This window comes from Lonchura striata, chromosome 6, assembly GCF_050655825.1.
Source record: "Lonchura striata isolate lonStrDom1 chromosome 6, ASM5065582v1, whole genome shotgun sequence".
NCBI lineage: Eukaryota > Metazoa > Chordata > Aves > Passeriformes > Estrildidae > Lonchura > Lonchura striata.
The window spans coordinates 9,802,560-9,819,833 of NC_140708.1; the positions used below are offsets into that span (position 1 = coordinate 9,802,560).

At 41.9% G+C, this 17,274-nt stretch overlaps 1 protein-coding gene and 1 pseudogene across 19 annotated transcripts in view; both read right to left on the reverse strand.

Annotated features, from left to right (window-relative positions):
* LOC110473259 (protocadherin-15) overlaps positions 1–17,274 on the reverse strand; it is a 632,634-nt gene that overhangs the window by 6,979 nt on the left and 608,381 nt on the right. For 17 of the 18 annotated variants that reach the window (XM_085583141.1, XM_085583131.1, XM_085583143.1 and 14 more), the window contains 4 exons: positions 15,596–15,814; positions 11,992–12,102; positions 1,485–1,506; positions 83–121 (listed from right to left, as the gene is read on the reverse strand). In XM_085583141.1, the coding sequence (XP_085439267.1) occupies positions 83–121; positions 1,485–1,506; positions 11,992–12,102; positions 15,596–15,814 (391 nt within the window). Of the gene's footprint in view, positions 1–82; positions 122–1,484; positions 1,507–11,991; positions 15,815–17,274 lie in introns of those variants that run through there. The other variant, XM_085583146.1, reaches the window with a different exon arrangement.
* On the reverse strand, positions 1,875–7,498 carry LOC146767025 (protocadherin-15 pseudogene; annotated as a pseudogene). Its single transcript, XR_014956248.1, has one exon. The product of XR_014956248.1 is annotated as a protocadherin-15 pseudogene (transcript).

The following is a 17,274-nucleotide window of genomic DNA, read 5'->3' on the forward strand; positions in this document are numbered from 1 at the left end:
CGAGACAGACAAGTTCTTATTAGAAAATGATGTAAAAACAATTTCAAAACTTATAGAACAATTAAATGAAAAAATGTGGTACCTCTGGTCTGAGAAGAGAAGGTCTCAGCAACTGCTGTTGCTACAAAAGAAAATGAGAAAGTGGTTAATTGTGCTGCAACAATTAAAGTGCAGGTGATTGGTGTCTAAGACTAGTAATAAATGCTGAAACCATAGGTCCTTTGGAACTTTTTTATGGCAGACAGCTGGAGACTTCCATACCCTGTGAGAACACAGAGAACCTGATGCAAATCTTTTCACAGTCCACCATTTCTTTTGCCTAAATATAAAATCAGCTTCCCAGTTTTGTAGTGATTGTCTGACATATTTAATGTAAAAACTTCTACCAGAGGCCAAGAGAACTAAGTTCTGTATGTATATTAAGAGACACAAACCAGCTGTGTAAAGAGAGGAAAAAAAATCAGTAAATATCAACCTTTGTGATAGAAATGTATTTTGAAGAACTTTCCAGTGATTAAATGAGATTATACTGAAGGAAACTCCTCTCCCTGTTATTCATTCCTGGAGAAAATGATGCTGCAGGAGCAGCAGACCTCACAGAGCTGCAGGGGAGTTTCGTGGAGCTCCATCCCTGCCTGGCAGGTGATTGGGTGTGACATTGGAAAACACATCAGGCGTGGAGGGAATTCCCTGGGAAGCTCCTTCTGGCAGCTCCTTAAGCAGCAATCTCTGAGCCTGGAGGTCACACTCCTGCCACAATGGAACTCAGCTCCCAGGGGATCTGCAGCTCATGAACTTCTTGAATCACTTTAAATTTCTGGTCTCTAAAGCACTCAGTACCTGGGAGTTCCCCACACACAGTCCTAGACTGCTTTGGGTTGGGAGGGAATTTAAAACTCAGCCCATTCCACCCCCTGCCATGACAGGGACACCTTCCACTGTCCCAGGGTAATCCAAACTGGCTTTGGGCACTTCCAGGGATCCAGGGGCAGCCACAGCTGCTCTGGGCACCCTGTGCCAGGGCCTGCCCACCCTCACAAGGAACAATTCCTTCCCAATATCCCATCTAAATTTCCCCTCTTTCAGTCTGAATCCATTCCCTGTGTGCTGTCCCTCCAGTTGCTGTTGCAGGGTCCCTCTCCAGCTCCCCTGTGTCCCTTCAGGCCCTGGAAGGAGCTGTGAGGTGTGTGGAGACCTTCCCTTCTCCAGGCTGAGCATCCCCAGCTCTCCCAGCCTGGCTCCACAGGGAAGATGCTCCAGACCCCTCAGCATCTCCATGGCCTCCTCTGGACCTGCTCCAACAATTCCATGTCCTTCTTATTTTGGGAGAACCAGAACTGTGCACAGAATTCCAAGTGGGTCTCACAAGAGTGGAGTAGAAGGGGACACTCCTCCACTCCCCTGCTGTCAACACTCTTGGAAAAGCATGGGGAAAGCACATTGATATAATCAATATTTGAAAAGTAACTGAGCACTGGCCTTACCTCTTGCTGTGCATATCCTCGCCTAGAAGTCAGAAAAAGATAAGAAATAAATTAGTATAATGCTGTGAGCTTGCACAAAGATGTCCATTACCATTCTTGCTGGAGAGGGGTGAAACAGAATGTAATTAGAAATATAATTAGCATGGAAAGAAATGCATCTCTCTAATACCAAATATGTTTTTCTTTGGGTTTGTTCTGGACGCAGGGATTGTTGCATGGGAAAGGTTGGAGATGCTTTGGGATCTTTTCTTGCTTTAGATTGTGAATGGATGAGGAGAAATCCCCAATCCCCAAAAACCAGAGCATCCAGAGAGACTCAGCACAGGAGACTATATTTCTAATTTCTTGTACCAACATTATCATTCCAGTTGCCCCTTTCCTAACATTTGCCCAGTGGGGAGGAGGTAGATCCCTTTTTTTTTTTGCTATCTGCTGTTATTTTGCCACAGCCTTTGTGCTTCTGATCTTATGCGGAATTTATTTTTGGTTTAATTAATTTTCTCAGAGCAATCATTCTGGGCATGACCAATGCATTTATGTCTGTCAAATTCTCTATTTTCACATTTTGTGCCCAAAAATTGAAATGGTTTCAGCAAAACTAGAGAACAAAAATGTAGGCCTTGGAATTTTTATTCAGGATAAGTCTGGATTATTTTTATTATGGTTTTTAGGAAGGAAAGGGTAAATGATCAAAATTATGTTAGGCTTAACCTAGGACACAGCCAGCAGTCATGGGGAAAGTCTTTAATTACACTAAATAAATAATAAAGACCAGATAAATCCTTTTAATTCTTTAATATCCCTATCTCTAAATCTTCCTATTAATATTCAGGACATGGAATTGATTATTAGCATTGAATTAATGCTGTTGCCTATATAATATAAACCTCATGGCCAGCTGAAATGAAGATTTATCATCCAAAGATGATCTGTGACTTTTCAAAGCCCACTTGAGGAGTGCTGCATTTAGTTTCCATATCGCCTACAACAATCTTCAGATAAAGGAGGTTTGAGGAGAAGGAAGTCTATTACTCTTAATTGCACTATATTGCAGATTAAAGGCATAATATGAGCAACTCTAATTAAATTTGGAACTCAACTTTCATAAAAATAGCACCATGCTGAGTTTTGCTGATACTTCTTGAATGGTTTTGTGTGGCCATGATTAGGAGGCACAGAAAGTCCCCAAAAGACATAAAATACCCATTCATTCACTACGGCACAAGGATCTATTCTGGCAAAAAAACCAAAGGTCAGGACAACATCATTTGTTTCGAGGAAGGAATTAAAGCTCTCCACAGAGGGTGGGATTGCTTCTGGGAAATGCTCTCAGCCAGACTTCACTGCAGTCTGGGAATTTTCTGTGTGGAGTGGGAAGAGAGGCCATGGAGCCTGTGAGGATGTGGGGTAACAGGACAGCTAGAACACGGAGCTGGTACTTAGGGGGAGAGACGAAGCCAGAATGAGCTCACGTGGACAAATGTGCCAAACTTTCCCTGCTAAAAGAGGTTAGAGGAACTGGGATTTGCCTAAAGCAGCATTTCCCCAACTCCTGGCACCCCAGCGGGCGTTTGCTCTTCTATAACTTAAATCTCTTTTCATATCAAAAGCAAAATCATCACAAATCCCAAATGCTACAGATACTCCTCAGAGGGAACAGCTACTTATCAGTTTGCCCTGACTCCTAAAACGAAGATTTTCCTGCAGTTCAGTGCTGGAACTGAGAACAAATTGGTAAGGAGGATGAATAATGATAACACTGTGGTTAAATTCCAGCTTTGCATGGAAGAGCTCTCCACTGATGCCATCTCTGCTCCTGCTCAGGACTTGGCCCCGTCAAGGTGATGATGAAAGGATGAGAAATACACCCAGAGTCACAGAGGAACCCAAGTGACCAAAACAGACAACCTGGGAGGGCTAAATTGTATATAAATATACATTATTACAGATGTTTAACTTGCTACCAAGTCTTTACACTGGATCTAATCATTTGTAGCACTTCAGAACTGTGGAATTATGGAATGGTTTGGGTTGGAAAGGATCTTCCAAGGATCCTCTTCCACCTCCACCCACTTTCCACTATCCCATGCTGCTCCAAGCCCCAATGTCCAGCTTGGACATTTCCAGGGATCCAGGGGCAGCCTCCCAAGGGAACAATTCCTTCCCAATATTCCATCTAAATCTCTCCTCTTTTGGTTTAAAACAATTTCCCCTGCACCACCCAGACATCTCAATGGGACAGAATTTCCCTGGTACAGCTTCTTTCCCAGAATAACAGAGTAATTTTTTTAAACAAAAGCCAGCAGGAGAGCAAAGGTTGCATTATATCCAGACAAAATGAATCCAATTTTGTAAAGTTTTCAACTTCATAAAGATTTCCAGAATGAGAAAGTAAATGTTCCTCATCAGTGAAGAGCTGATTGTCATGACCCCCTCCCAGACTGTTCTGAAACGATGAAATTAAATTAAATTTGAAGTGAAACTTCTGTGTGATGTCCACTCTTTCTGCTTAAAGAACATCCCAAATAATTGTAGCCAAATGGAACCATTGGAGTTTATGCTGTGAATGACTAAGCACCTCCACTTTTGCTATGTGACCTTACACACCACAAAATCAGGTCCTATTTGTGTCATATTTCACTGGGGATGTAAAGATCTGCATGACAGCCGCTGTTCAAGCTCTAACGTGGGACTTGGGTACTTAAATTTAAATATCTGTCTTTGGGATTGATCCAGTTGGAACATGAGCAGCCCAATAATTTTTCATGCCCATCTCTGCCCTCTTCCCACTGTCCCCTCACCAGGAGCATGGCTGGGACACAGAGGGGAACATTTAACTCATATTCCCACTCTGGCTCTTCAGTCCTAAAAATTCTCTACCTAATAGGTAATGAGCTTTGGGGATATGATTAAAACACTGCAGTCATGCCACCTTTAGAGAACTGAGCATCAAAAAGGTGCACATCTCATAAATGACACAGATTCTGTTACAGCAAAAATAGGACAATAGGATAGTCCCTCCCCTTACACATTTAGCTACTCCTACAGCTACCTTGATCCTCCCAACAAGGGTTTCAAGTACAGGAAAATTCTAATGGATCAGCAGAACTTGTGGGATGGAGTTCATGGAGTTTGGCACTGGGACAAACAAAGAGAAACTACCTTGAGCAGCTTTTGACTGAAGCATCCACACATGTCCTAACTGCAGACTTCAAAACAACAAAACAAAACAAAACAAAAACGAAGGAGAAAAGAGAAAAAGCCAAGCACCATGGAAATGTTGAGTCTGATAAACAGTCTGATAAATAATTAATTACCTTTTTGCTCAGAATTACAATGTTGGTACTGAACTGGAGTTTTAGTTTTGCTTCATTAGGTAATATCTGCCTTTCCCAATATGGTTTTTCAAAATTGTCGTATTAAATTTTCTAGATTTTGGCAAAGGACTGAGAGGAAACTTGCAAGCTGAACCAAACATTTAAATGCCCAAACTGCTTTTACTTACCATTTTTTCAAAGGACAAGCTAATTTACTTTATATACACATTTATAACTGACGTGTTTATGTAAATGTATAGATCTGATTTAGACCACTGTGAGCAAAAAAGCTGGTAAGTAAATCCACATTATGTGGATCTTTACAAGTACTTGGAAACCCTTCACCTGGTGATACTAATCAGAATTTATTACAATTTGAGATGTTTCGGCTCATGACAGACCAGCATGGAAATTAAAGACAGACAGCAACAACATGCATGTGCAAAATCATAAAAAATAAACAACAAATGCTTTGTACATGAAAGGAATTTAGAAAATATAACTTTTCACATCCAGTTACAATATAAAAAAAAATGCAATGGAAGGCAGAAGATGGAGAACAGGAGTGGGGACACAGCCATATTTGCTGAGAAACCAAGAGCAAACCCTTCTTCTGACTGAAGACAGTAACTGAGCTGCCAGAAAATGTCAGCTGAGCAGAGCCTGTGGAGCAGGGAGATGTGGTATGGAATTAAGGAATGCCTGGGTTAGAACGGACCTTAAAGCTCATCCCATGGGCAGGGCCACCATCCCAGTTTGCTCAAGGCCCATCCAACAACCCGGCTCACCAAAGCTGAGCCTGCTACTGCCAGGCCTTCCTTGCTTTGATGCCCAATATGTGGCAGAAGATTCCTTCCAGGTGGGGAAAAATTCCTTCCTTTTTATGGGCAAAGCAAGAGATTTCAATCACAGCTGCAGGAAAATCTGACTGATGTTACCTACAGTGAAGGCTGCTTAAAGAAGTATCGAGCCTGCTGCCATCTATGCCACATCCTTGGGTAAAAATGGACAGTTTCCCCCAAGAATTTCCAGGAAACAGACTAAGAACCAGCAAGATGTAGTTCTGAGAAAACAACTTGAAGAACTGTATTTTACATCACGAATTTCCGAGCGAACGGGAAGGACAACGTCTCTCCATTTGGGACTGGGAGTGGGTAAAGTTGTTTACAGCAGAGAAAAGGGGGAAAGTCAGGATTTTTGGAGAGTCTGAGGCAGATACTATGTGCTGCATTAGAGTCTTCCCACTCAAAAAAAGCAGGGAACATCCACCTGTGAGCATTACAGAGCTGTCGACTGGGAGGGGAAGCGTTTCTCCAGCTCCTCCACAACACAGCTCAAGTTCCCATTCTGCTGGTTGTGCTCGGCTGCGGCTTCTGGAGTCAGGAGCTCCGGGGTCGGGGCTGGTTTGAGCTTGGGGACGTGCTTGGGCAGCAGGTGGTTCTTGTCTATTTGGCTGTACATGTTGGCCACCGACTTCTCGATGGCGGCCAAATTCTGAATGTTTTTAAGAATTCCTTTGAGCTCCCTGCGAGGAGGAAGCTCTGGCACTGTGGCCGGGGTGGGGACAGCTGGATGTTTGGCAGGGGATTTGGAATGCTTGGCAGGGGACAGGAGCTGCGTGCTAAGAGGAGATGGAGAGGAAGAAGAGGCAGAAGAAGAGGAAGGAAGAAAAACTGCGGGTGGAGGCGGAGGATGTGGTGGCAACAGAGGAGGGGATGGAGGTGGTGGTGGCAGTGGAGGTGGCAGCTGTGGAGGAGGGGGTGGGGGAATTTTAGGTGGATCTGGAATGCTTTCTACATTTTCTTTGGTCTGAGGAGCTAGAAAACTTTGGCAAGGTGGTTTCTTTATCCTAGAAGATGGAGGAGTTGGTTTGTGAGTCGGTGGAGGAGAATGTTCTTGATGGTCGTCGTGGTGAGTTACGATTACAGCGGGGACCACGGCGGCCTCCGCTTCAACTCCTTCAGCACAAGGCATTGGAGAGGACAAAGGGGAGGAGCGAAGGTGGGGAGAAGCCACCACGCTTTTGGGAGACTGCTCTGGCACGCTCTCTCCCTCCTGGACACCGGTGCTGTGCGTGGGCGACCGCGCGGATTTCACCTCGGGAGACCTCACTTGCTTCATTTCCTGCAGCGCCTCAAACTGCCTCGCCTTCTCCTTCACAGTCAGCTTGGGGCCACTGATCTTTTGGAAGAGTGGACTGCTGACATCGTCACTGCTATCGGGGTTTTCAGCTCCTTCCTCCTTGGCTGTGAGTCTCTGCTGCTCCCACTGGATGGGGTCCATGATCACCGGCCTACCCAGGGACCCTGACATGTGTCTCCTGGTCAGGTGAGTGGGCACTGTCCATGCCCGGTGGCTGCTCCCAAAAGAGGCCTCTCTCCAGGCCAATCTTGAAGGAGAAAGAGTATCTAAAGTATCGTTCCTTTTCCGTAGGAACCCAGAGGCAGCGGGGCTTTGTGGGAGACCTTCCACATACAGCGGGTTTCGGGTCGTTAGCGGGTTCTCATCGGACAAAAAAGTGATGTTACTCGAGGATTTGGGGAGGTTATTGTTCAGGGATCCATTGATACTGGATTGCTTGTGAGCCTCTATAGCACGGGAAGCAAAGCTGCTTATAACTCTCTGTCGGTCTCCTTCTTCTAAGACTGACTTTTTTCCCCTGCTTTGTTGGAAATGGTAGAGAAGAAAAAGACTTGAAAGAAAAGAAGATAATCACATGTGAGGAAACATGCATGGACATAGGTACTTATGAGAGAGAGAAAAAAAGAACTTATGACATGAATCAGAGCCATTAAATCACTTCTAGCAAAATACAACCCAACAGCAGGAGCACATCTACTACTGGCAAGACATTTACTTTTGCATCTTCTTTAAGGGGGAAGGAAGAAAAATTAAAACAAGTTGCTGCTTGCTTTAATTTGAAGCTGCACAGCTACTTGGTGAGTTAGAAAATAAATTCACTTCTTGTTAAAAAAACCACTTAGATTCCAAAATTATCAGTCAATATTGTGGCCTATCCACCTAGAAGCACAAAACATCACAGAAGTATCAATATGTGAATGAATTTCATCTCTTGTGTGTATGAATTTAATCTCTTATGTGTATGAATTCCATCTCTTCATCATGTTGAACCCAATGAAAAGCCCCTGTGGCTGGGTAACATTGAATTTCTACACCAGAAGTGGGAGGTCTTACTGCTTTCTGGACTGCATCTGTCACCTCCCAGTCCCTCACTAACTTCTTCCCTCAAATATTTTTAATAACACAACCTTCTGAGCAGATTTGAAAATAAATAATATTTTAAATGGAATAGCCCCAAACTGCCTGCTAGAAAAATGCTCTTTGAGGCCTATTTTAAATAATGCTCACCGCAGGCTGAAATGAGATTTATTTTTCTCTCAAACTGTGAGAAATTTAAGATTTGGGCCTGTGTCAGGCAGGCCCAAAGTACATAGCGAGTAGCAATCTTATCTAGCTGCCCAAATTAAAATATAACATAAAATTGTTTTTAGTGACTTAGAGATGTCCAGTATTTTCACACAAGTTCTGAGATAAAAATTCTAAGCCTTGTCTCTACAAAAATTTGAATTTTGGCAAAGGATTAGGAGAAAAAAATGGAGTTTTCCATGATTCTGTGAATGTTGGAAGATTAAGTTTTTGATCTCTTGGTAACCTTGTTCTGTAGGTTTTGGTGGTGTTGTTTCATATCTCAGAAAACATACCCAAATTAAATTAATCTCTGGTGGTTAAATTTTCCCTAGAAAAATTGCAAGGGAAATTTAAATATGTAGAAGGAGTTAATGAAGAGATCTTCTTTTTCCTCTAAGTTATTTAAGATGTACAAGTTCCCTAGGGGTTATATTTAATAACAAAACACTTTTGTTTCTTAACTTTTGTTTCCTGTTTTGATCAGGAGCCACCCAGGCAGAGAATACTCAGCTTCCCAATGTTCCAGGGAGCCAGGAGGACTGGAATTCTCACACAGAACCCAGGGATCATTCTCCTAGGGATCATGCTCTCGTTTTTGTTTTGCAAAACAAAAGCTATGCTCCACAAAGTGAATAAACTCTCCCCAAGCACTGCAGTTCACCAGAGCTGAGTGTGCCCTAGGCTTCCTCTGGGCTGAATGAATAAAAATAATTAACTTCACACTATTCAGAGAATCCCAGAAGGGTTTGGACTGGAAAAGACCTTAAAGATGACCTAGCTCCAACCCCCTGCCATGGGCAGGGACACCTCCCACTGTCCCAGGCTGCTCCCAGCCCTGCCCAGCCTGGCCTTGGGCACTGCCAGGGATCCTGGGGCAGCCACAGCTGCTCTGGGCACCTGTGCCAGGGCCTGCCCACCCTGCCAGGGAACAATTCCTTCCAATATTCCATCCATCCCTGCCCTCTGGCACTGGGAAGCCATTCCCCCTTGTCCTGACACCCCATCCTTTGTCCCAAGTCTCTCTCCATCTTTCCTGTAGCTCCTTCAAGCACTGGGAGGCCAGAGTTTTGTCACCCCAAATCTTCTCCTCTCCAGGTGAACAACCCCAGCTGTGCCAGCCTTTCCTCCCAGCAGAGCTGCTCCATCCCTCTGCCCATCCTGTGCCTCCCCTGGGCTCTCTCCAGCAGCTCCAGGCCCCTCTCTACAGGAACTCTGAATTCTGAAGCAGCCAGCTTTGAGGTCAGCCAAGCACTGCATCTACTGAGAGGGGAGAGAAGCAGTGACTGAACTTGAAGGAGCCCCTCCAGCAGAAGACTCATGCAAGGTGCCACCACCTTTCTGCCACTGGAGCAGATTATTTCAAAAGCTCCTCAGGCTCTTCCTTGCTCCACATGAGGCCTCTGAGAGCTGAGGTCACCCCACCATGTTTTTCTGTTTGTGTGGAGCTGTTTCTATCACTGAAGACCAGAGAGTTCAGGTTCTGTCAGCTCAAAGACTCTACAGGCCGTGCATGGGATTGGAATTAACAGCCAGGGAAGGTTTAAACCCAGCAATGAATCCACAGACTCTCAGCAAGACCTCTGTTCATGCACTCAGTATTGGTTTGGCTTTTTTTTTACCCTTTGGCTTTAGAAATAATGCCCTTCAAGTTCAGCAGTCACCCTTCCTCTCTCCGCTTCCAAGAAGAGGGATAAAGAAGAAAAGAAGTATTGGAACTTCCCAGTAAATGTCTTTCCTGCTCAATGGACAAATAAAATATGAACTTCACCTTGCAAGGTTGGATGGGAATTGCTGGAAGGAAAATTAACTAATTTCTACTAGCTACAAATATTAAGAAAATGAAATAAGCTTACTTACTGATGCCTAAGGATCCAGAGACAGGGAAAAATGAAAATGGTGAGACAAGGCAGATTTAAAACTAAAGAGCTTTGTTCCATTTCATTTGCTATACACACCAAAGAAAGCAAACAAGACACTGCAAATGAAAGATGACAGACTTAGGACAACTAAAACAGGGCACAATGTACTAAAACTCGTGAGAAATGGCAATAAAAGATTTTTCCCAAATAAGAATTTCCTAAGGTATACCTGTGCCTGCAGGAAAATAAAATATTTAATGGGAAAGAAAAAGTTAATTTGTAATTATATTTATTGAAGTCTGTTATTTTCTTGCAAATCCTATGGATTTTGATTTATCTTTGAAGGATTTTTGTGTTTAATCAGTTCCTCAGCATGACAGATAAGCCTTTGTTGTATGCAAAGACATCTGAGAAAAAATATTCCAACTACAGAACCTTTTTGGTGCAACGAAGACTATTTTTTTCCAAATTAACATAAAGCTAAGCCTCAAAGTCAATACTGCAGATCTGGGAACTGGCACTTCTTTGGGGCAATTCTAAACCCTAAAAAAACCTTTGCAGATAAAACACAGCAGAACGAGGCTTTTTCTGGGTTTAGCATCACATAATTAATTTCAGCAGAAATTTGGTTTAGTGTAAAAAAAAAATGAATTTTATCCAGATGGCACCTCCCTGCATAAGGGTACAGATGTGGCTCTCAAACAGAAGTGCTCCCATTCCAAAAAAACTTTATTCCACACGTTCTTCCCCCCTTCCTGCCCAAGCATAACTTGACAAAGGCAAAAATTCAGCCCTTAGGAGAAACTATTCCTACTCCCAGCATTTTTTAGCCCCCTATTTACCCAGAGAAGCTCAAGTTATTATTCCCCATGCAGAGACTGCACCCAGTTATCCAAGAGTTAAAGCTATGTCATGGCCCTGTAACATTTTATAAACTCCATCACAGCAGCTGGAAAATTTCAACTTTCTGGGCAAAACAAATCATGATTGAAAACTGAACAATCCTCATTTCCACCATCCACTCACTCCCTACCTGCTCCAAATATTATTCAAGCTGGGCTCCTCAGCACTCCTTGGTTTTCAAGTATAAACAGAGATGAGGAAGTGTGGTAAAGCTTATCAAACAAAGCCCCCAGTATCAGACAAATAATAATTGGCTGGAATATTTTCCTACTGAGAGGTAAATTGTTATTGGAGTCCATCAACCTCAGGTTTACAGAGGCATGAAAAGAGAGGCAGCCTTGCAAGATTATTATTTTATCAGCATGTAAGAGGTAAAAGATGAGTTTATTGAGCTACCAGGGGTTTCTCTGCTTTGATAGTTCTTTTCTTTCAATATTTAAACAGGTTTAAATTTAGAACAAAAAACCCCAACAAACCGAACACATCTTACTAGGAAATGAGGACTTTGGGGCAGCAATTTTCAGGGAATTATCTTTTCAGATGAGTGAAATGGATAAGAATGAATTTTATTGGATGTGTTTAGGCAACAGCTTTGGAAAACAGCTTTTGAGTGCTGGCTTGGATGTGCCAAGGAATCCAGTCCTGGCAACAGTGACCTGCTGGAGGATCTCGCTCTTAGGAAAAACATTTGGTGAGACCTTTTTTCCCACTCAAAGTCTGTTAAAGATTCCCCCATGAATTACAAGAAGATTAAATTGTTTTTTCACTCCTTCCCAGAGCCAGCCTAGTTCTTTTCTGGATGTTGGAGAACCCCAAGCGGCTGGAGAATGAAGAAAACCTTTTGCACAGAGACTACATGAAGTGAATTTGTAGAAACCCAGAATAGTTTGGATTGGGAGGGACCTTAAAACCCATCCCATTCCATGAGCAGGAACACCTCCCACTATCCCAGGTTGCCCAGGGCAGTGACTTTTGGGATGGATCTCAAGGAATACTCACATGGTGCTGTCTCCAAGCTCCTCGTAGAGGTTGTTGGCCGCGGCTCCGGCCGGTTTTCCTGCTGGCAGAGCCATCTGGATCCTCGCAGTCTTGGCACACTCAGCCTGTCGCCTTTGGAGAGCCACGGGGGGAAGGAGAAACACTCATCAGGAACACCCCAAAACATGTCCCAAAGAAAGCCCAAATGTGAGGTTTTCTATGTTTTTGCCCTGGATTTTGTCTTTATCAAAGTAACAACATTATCATCTTCTCCTGGGTTTTTCAGCTCCTGGTTGTTCTCTTTTGGTGGAATTCCAGAGCTTCCCAGATCCCAGAATAGTTTGGGTTGGGAGGGACCTTAAAGTCCATCCAGTGCCACCCCTGCCATGGGCAGGGACACCTTCCACTGTCCCAGATTGATCCAAGTCCCAGTATCCAACCTGGCTTTGGGCACTTCCAGGGATCCAGGGGCAGCCACAGCTGCTCAGGGCACCCTGTGCCACCCACCCAGGGAACAATTCCTTCCCAATATCCCATCTAAATTGATGTCTTTCAGTTTGATGCCACTCCCTCTTGTCCACTCACAACTCATTTTTTCTTAATGGAGTTGGCTGGGAAATTTTTGTTCATTGAATGGTTTTTCCTGAAAAAAAATCCTTTTTATAATTTTTTTAAAATTAATTTTCTTCTTATATGGAGTAAAATCACTGTGGAAAAAATTTCTGTTCCCTGTGTAAAAAACAAAGGTCCTCATTTGGGGAGCACCACCAGGGTGATGTGGCTGATATACCCCAATGATATCAGGTAGCCATAAAAATAAATCACTTTTAAACACACTACACCAGGAGTTCAGGAGCAAATTGAGTATAGGAATTAAAAAAAAACCCCTTATATTTAATAAATGTTGTGAACAAAATTTGTCAGTATTCCCGTGCAAGCTGGAAGAAACAAAGCTGGGAATAAATACTTACTCTTTGAATCTGTTTGGTTGCAAAAAAAGAGATAAAAAGGAAGGTTAAATAAATTCTGCTTCCAACAACTGCCCATAACAGTGACTCTAACAGGAGTAATAAACTACAGGCTACTTAATTATTCCACACATCAAATTCCAGAATTAATGACTTGTTTAAGGAATCAGAACTTCCAGAGCTGAACAGCATTTCGCTGCTATTTTTGATCCCCTGGAAACAATTCTGTAGTCAGCAGAAATACGAATTACAGCAGGGAATGAAAGCAAGACATGAAAACATGAATATTTCTCCCATTTTTTCTTAAGCAGGCACATTTTTAGGCTTTTTTCTTTATATTGAATGATTTTATATAACAATATAAATAATGTAATTATTATTTTATTGTATTTTCTCATTTAGCATGTTTCAAAACTGTATTATGTAAAATACTTTTAATAATGAAGGAACATAATTTTTGGTTATTATTTAGAAGATGCCATTCCTTCAGTGATTAGTAAATAATAAATAATTTATAAGTACCTTACAGGTTTGTGCTGGGTACTGGTTTTCAAAGGAGTGATTTTTAGATTTATTACTAAAGAAATATTTTAGGAAAAATACCGAGATTCCTTTGGAAAAGGAGTGAAAAAGGCTGGAATGCAAGAACAAACCATGAGGCTTATAATTTTAATTTAACTCTAAAATTCCTTTCATTTTCTTTGGCACTCTCAATAAAATACAATTTATTCACAATGGCTGATATAAATCCCACTCCAAGTCAGATTTCTAGATTGGAAAAATCGGGTTTTTGGATGAAATGAATTTAAGCAGATTCCTGAGAGCTCCTAAAAGAGATTGATGATGTTTAGATAATCTAACAGGTGCCAAGGGAAAATGAGGCTGTTTAATTTCTTTACGGAATCTGCAATTCAGATAACAGCCATCAATGAATTGCAAGATGAAATGGCTCATGGAAGCAAATTTTCCATAGAATTCTGGGAAAGGAAATTTGGGAATGATCTGCCATCCCAATGATGCAGAAGTTGGTCAAGCTCTTCCAAACTTCTTTAAAAGGCTTTTTTTCTTCACCCAAAATGGAGAAAAGGGAATGTGAATATAATCATTAATTAAAGAATAAATCAGTGAATAAATGGATTTATAAATCTGTGAACAAGTATATAATGTATATGTAAATGTAAGAATATAATTTTAAATTAGAAAATAAATCAATGAATAAATATATCTCTCTATAGATATATCTCTCTATATATCTATATATCTCTATATATCTATCTAAATAAATAAATGAATAGGTATGGAGCCTTTAAGTCTAAATGCAGCGATTTTAAATATGAGCAGACCTGAAAATCTTAGTTGAAAGGAACTTGTTGCAGATGTTGATTTGAATTAATTTTTCAGCCAATTACTGGAATCTCTTCAGTGTATAACAGGCAAGAGGAAATATCAAAAAGTATCTCTGATGTTGCCCTACAATGGCAGAAAGCCAAGTCTTCAGGAAACATTTCCAATTAAGAAGCTCATGAAAAAACATTTTAGGATTTAAGCAAAAACACTGGAATCCTCTAATTTGATTTTTGATTAATTTCTTGAAAAAGCACCTTTTTCCTCAATATATATTTTTTTTTTATGGAATTCAGCTCTGAATCTTCACTTCTGTGTCCAACACCTGGGTTTTGAGCCCGTGTTTTGACACAAAAGTCCTGCACTGTGTTAGGAAACCCAGGATGCACTTCCTGTGTTCGTCATGCCAAGCACTGAGCAACTGGAATGTAAATTTTAAGGAATTTAGAGATTTTAGAGGAGCTATAATTTAGTTAGAAATAAGCCTTACTAGGGTTAATTAAAATAAATGAGTAGGCCTTGATGAAGTTAAGAGTTAGTAGTTAACTAATAATTGATTGCTTGTCAGCACAATGTTTAGTTAGCTGGGTTTATAATGAAGAATACACAAACTGACAAATAGCTTTTAGGAACATCAGACAATTGTGGGCCTCCTCTGTTCTGAAACCAATTGAAGACAAGGAATGGGAGTTCTACCAAGAGATCATTTGTCATATTGGCATTGAAAAGGCAGAAAGGTCACAACGAGGAAGACTTCATTTACTTCCTCATTTTGGGACCCCTCCCCAAGAAAGGGACACTGACCCATTTCAAGGGACAAACTAGGCATGCTTAACAGCTTTTGGAGTGATTAGCATACAAAGTGGGGAATGGGATGTACGAAATTATGAATATGTATTTGTATTTTGGGTATTCAATACTTGTATGGATAAAAAGACTCTGTAATCACCTGGAAGCTGTGGTGTGGATTTGGGAGCCATCCTGCACACTGCCCGGTGTTGAATAAACTCACACTTTCTAACTTTTAACTGTTAGAGAGTTTTTGTCCGTCACAGTTGGATATCAGTACTAGATCAATATCCATATTTTTTAATAAATCACAACCCTTGTGGTGAGAAGGGGATTGAACCCAGAAATTAATTTACATACTAGAAATCTAGATAACACATACAAAATATTCTAGAAACAGGCAATAATAAATAGAAATTAATCTCGAAAAGACAAATAATCGTCAACGTGGCTCCGGTACGAAATGCAGCACTTCTACTACGATGTTACAAACCCTGGGAGAGGAGGAGGAGGAGGGTACTCACTGCCGGTAGCTGACCATGACGATGAGGATGGCTGGCATGCAGCAGAGGATGATGATGACAGCCAGGGCCAGCAGTGCCCCCTCCGTGTAGCCCACGGCCTGCGCCTGCTTCTTCACGTTGGCCACCACGTCCGGCGTGCGGATCTCCAGGATTCGCCCACCCTGGCCCAGGTACGGCTGGAACTCCTTGTTGATATCCAGCAGTTTGCCATCCAGGAACCTTCAATGGCACAAAAACAGCCCAGTATTAGGGCCAAGTTTGTGAGGAGAGTTTTAATTATGGCAGGTTAATAGCTCGATAAAGAGCATACATCGTCTTTGTGGGCTTTGGTGTTGGAATCTGTGGTATTGATGATTCCGAGATTGCAGAAAGTCTCTTTCTGTTTTCTTGCTAAAAAAGAAGTTATAATTTGATTGTGTTGGTTTTTAAGGTTGTTTAGTTTTGCTTATTTATAACATGTTTTGCTGCTTTCCTGTAGGTCTGTGTTGTAGAGCAGCGTGTGGGGCTCTGCCCTTTAGTGGGATGTTATAAACATTGTATATTAGAAACTACATGTGCTATATTTATAATACTGTGCTAATATCTATTATTTATGTTGAACAGTGTATTTTTAGCCTAAACTAATAGAAAAATGCCAGCACTACAGTGAAACAAGAAGGACACGAAGAAGGAGAAAAAGGTCAAGACATACCTAATTTTTTCTATTTTGTCTCTTTTGGACCCCTAATTTAGAGTCCTAAAATTTTACTTTTGCACCTGTGCTACACTTAATCATTACTTATATTAAACACTCAGAGCTTGCAATTCATCCTGTAAGATTGAAAACTCTTTTCCATGGACAGAGATCACAGACAGTGTCTCTGGGGGCTCTGTCCAGGGGGGTTCCTGACCCCTGCCAGGGTTTTAGGTCTTCTAGGGCAGCCAGAGGGAAGCCCTGGATTCCCACACTTTGGAATAGTGGCAATTACCTGTAATCCCAGTGCCAGGGACAGTTCCAATGTACGTAACACCAGGACACAGTTTAAACATCGAAAAGGAGGGTTGAGCTGAGCTTATCCTGATTTCCAGGGGCACAAAGTTCTCGCTGTCATCACAAAGGCCTTGCTTTGTGCTCTTCCTTCTCTGCTTTGATCCCAGGGATCAACCAACCCTTCCTGAGCACATCCCTAAGGATCACTCTGCCCAAAAGATCACCAAGGCGGTGGTGAAGTCATCATTCCTGGAAGTGTTCCGAAAACCTGTGGATGTGGCACTTGGGGACATGGGCAGTGGTGGCCTTGGCAGTGGTGGGGATGTTGGATTAGATGACCTCAGATGTCTTTTCCCTTAATGATTCCATGGTTCGTGTTACCCTAAAATCAGGCAATTTTTAGAGGATTTTCTCAGCTCCTTAGGGAAATTCTTTGGCTGGCTGGACAAAAAATATATTATCCAAGTCTTCAACTTCTGAAAGAAAATAAAAATCTTTGGGTCACTCCAGAAGTGAAGACTGAGTGTCTCACAAGCTGCCCAGCTCCAAAGACCAAATTAGGAGATGTGTTAGGATGGAGGATCCTAAAAGGTGGGAGTTATAGCAGAATTCCAGATCCTTACACATACAGCGGTTCTCCTGGAGAAAAATGAAGGGGAAAAAACCTCCAGAAAATGTGAAATAAAAAACAAGAAGAAACTTCTGTAAG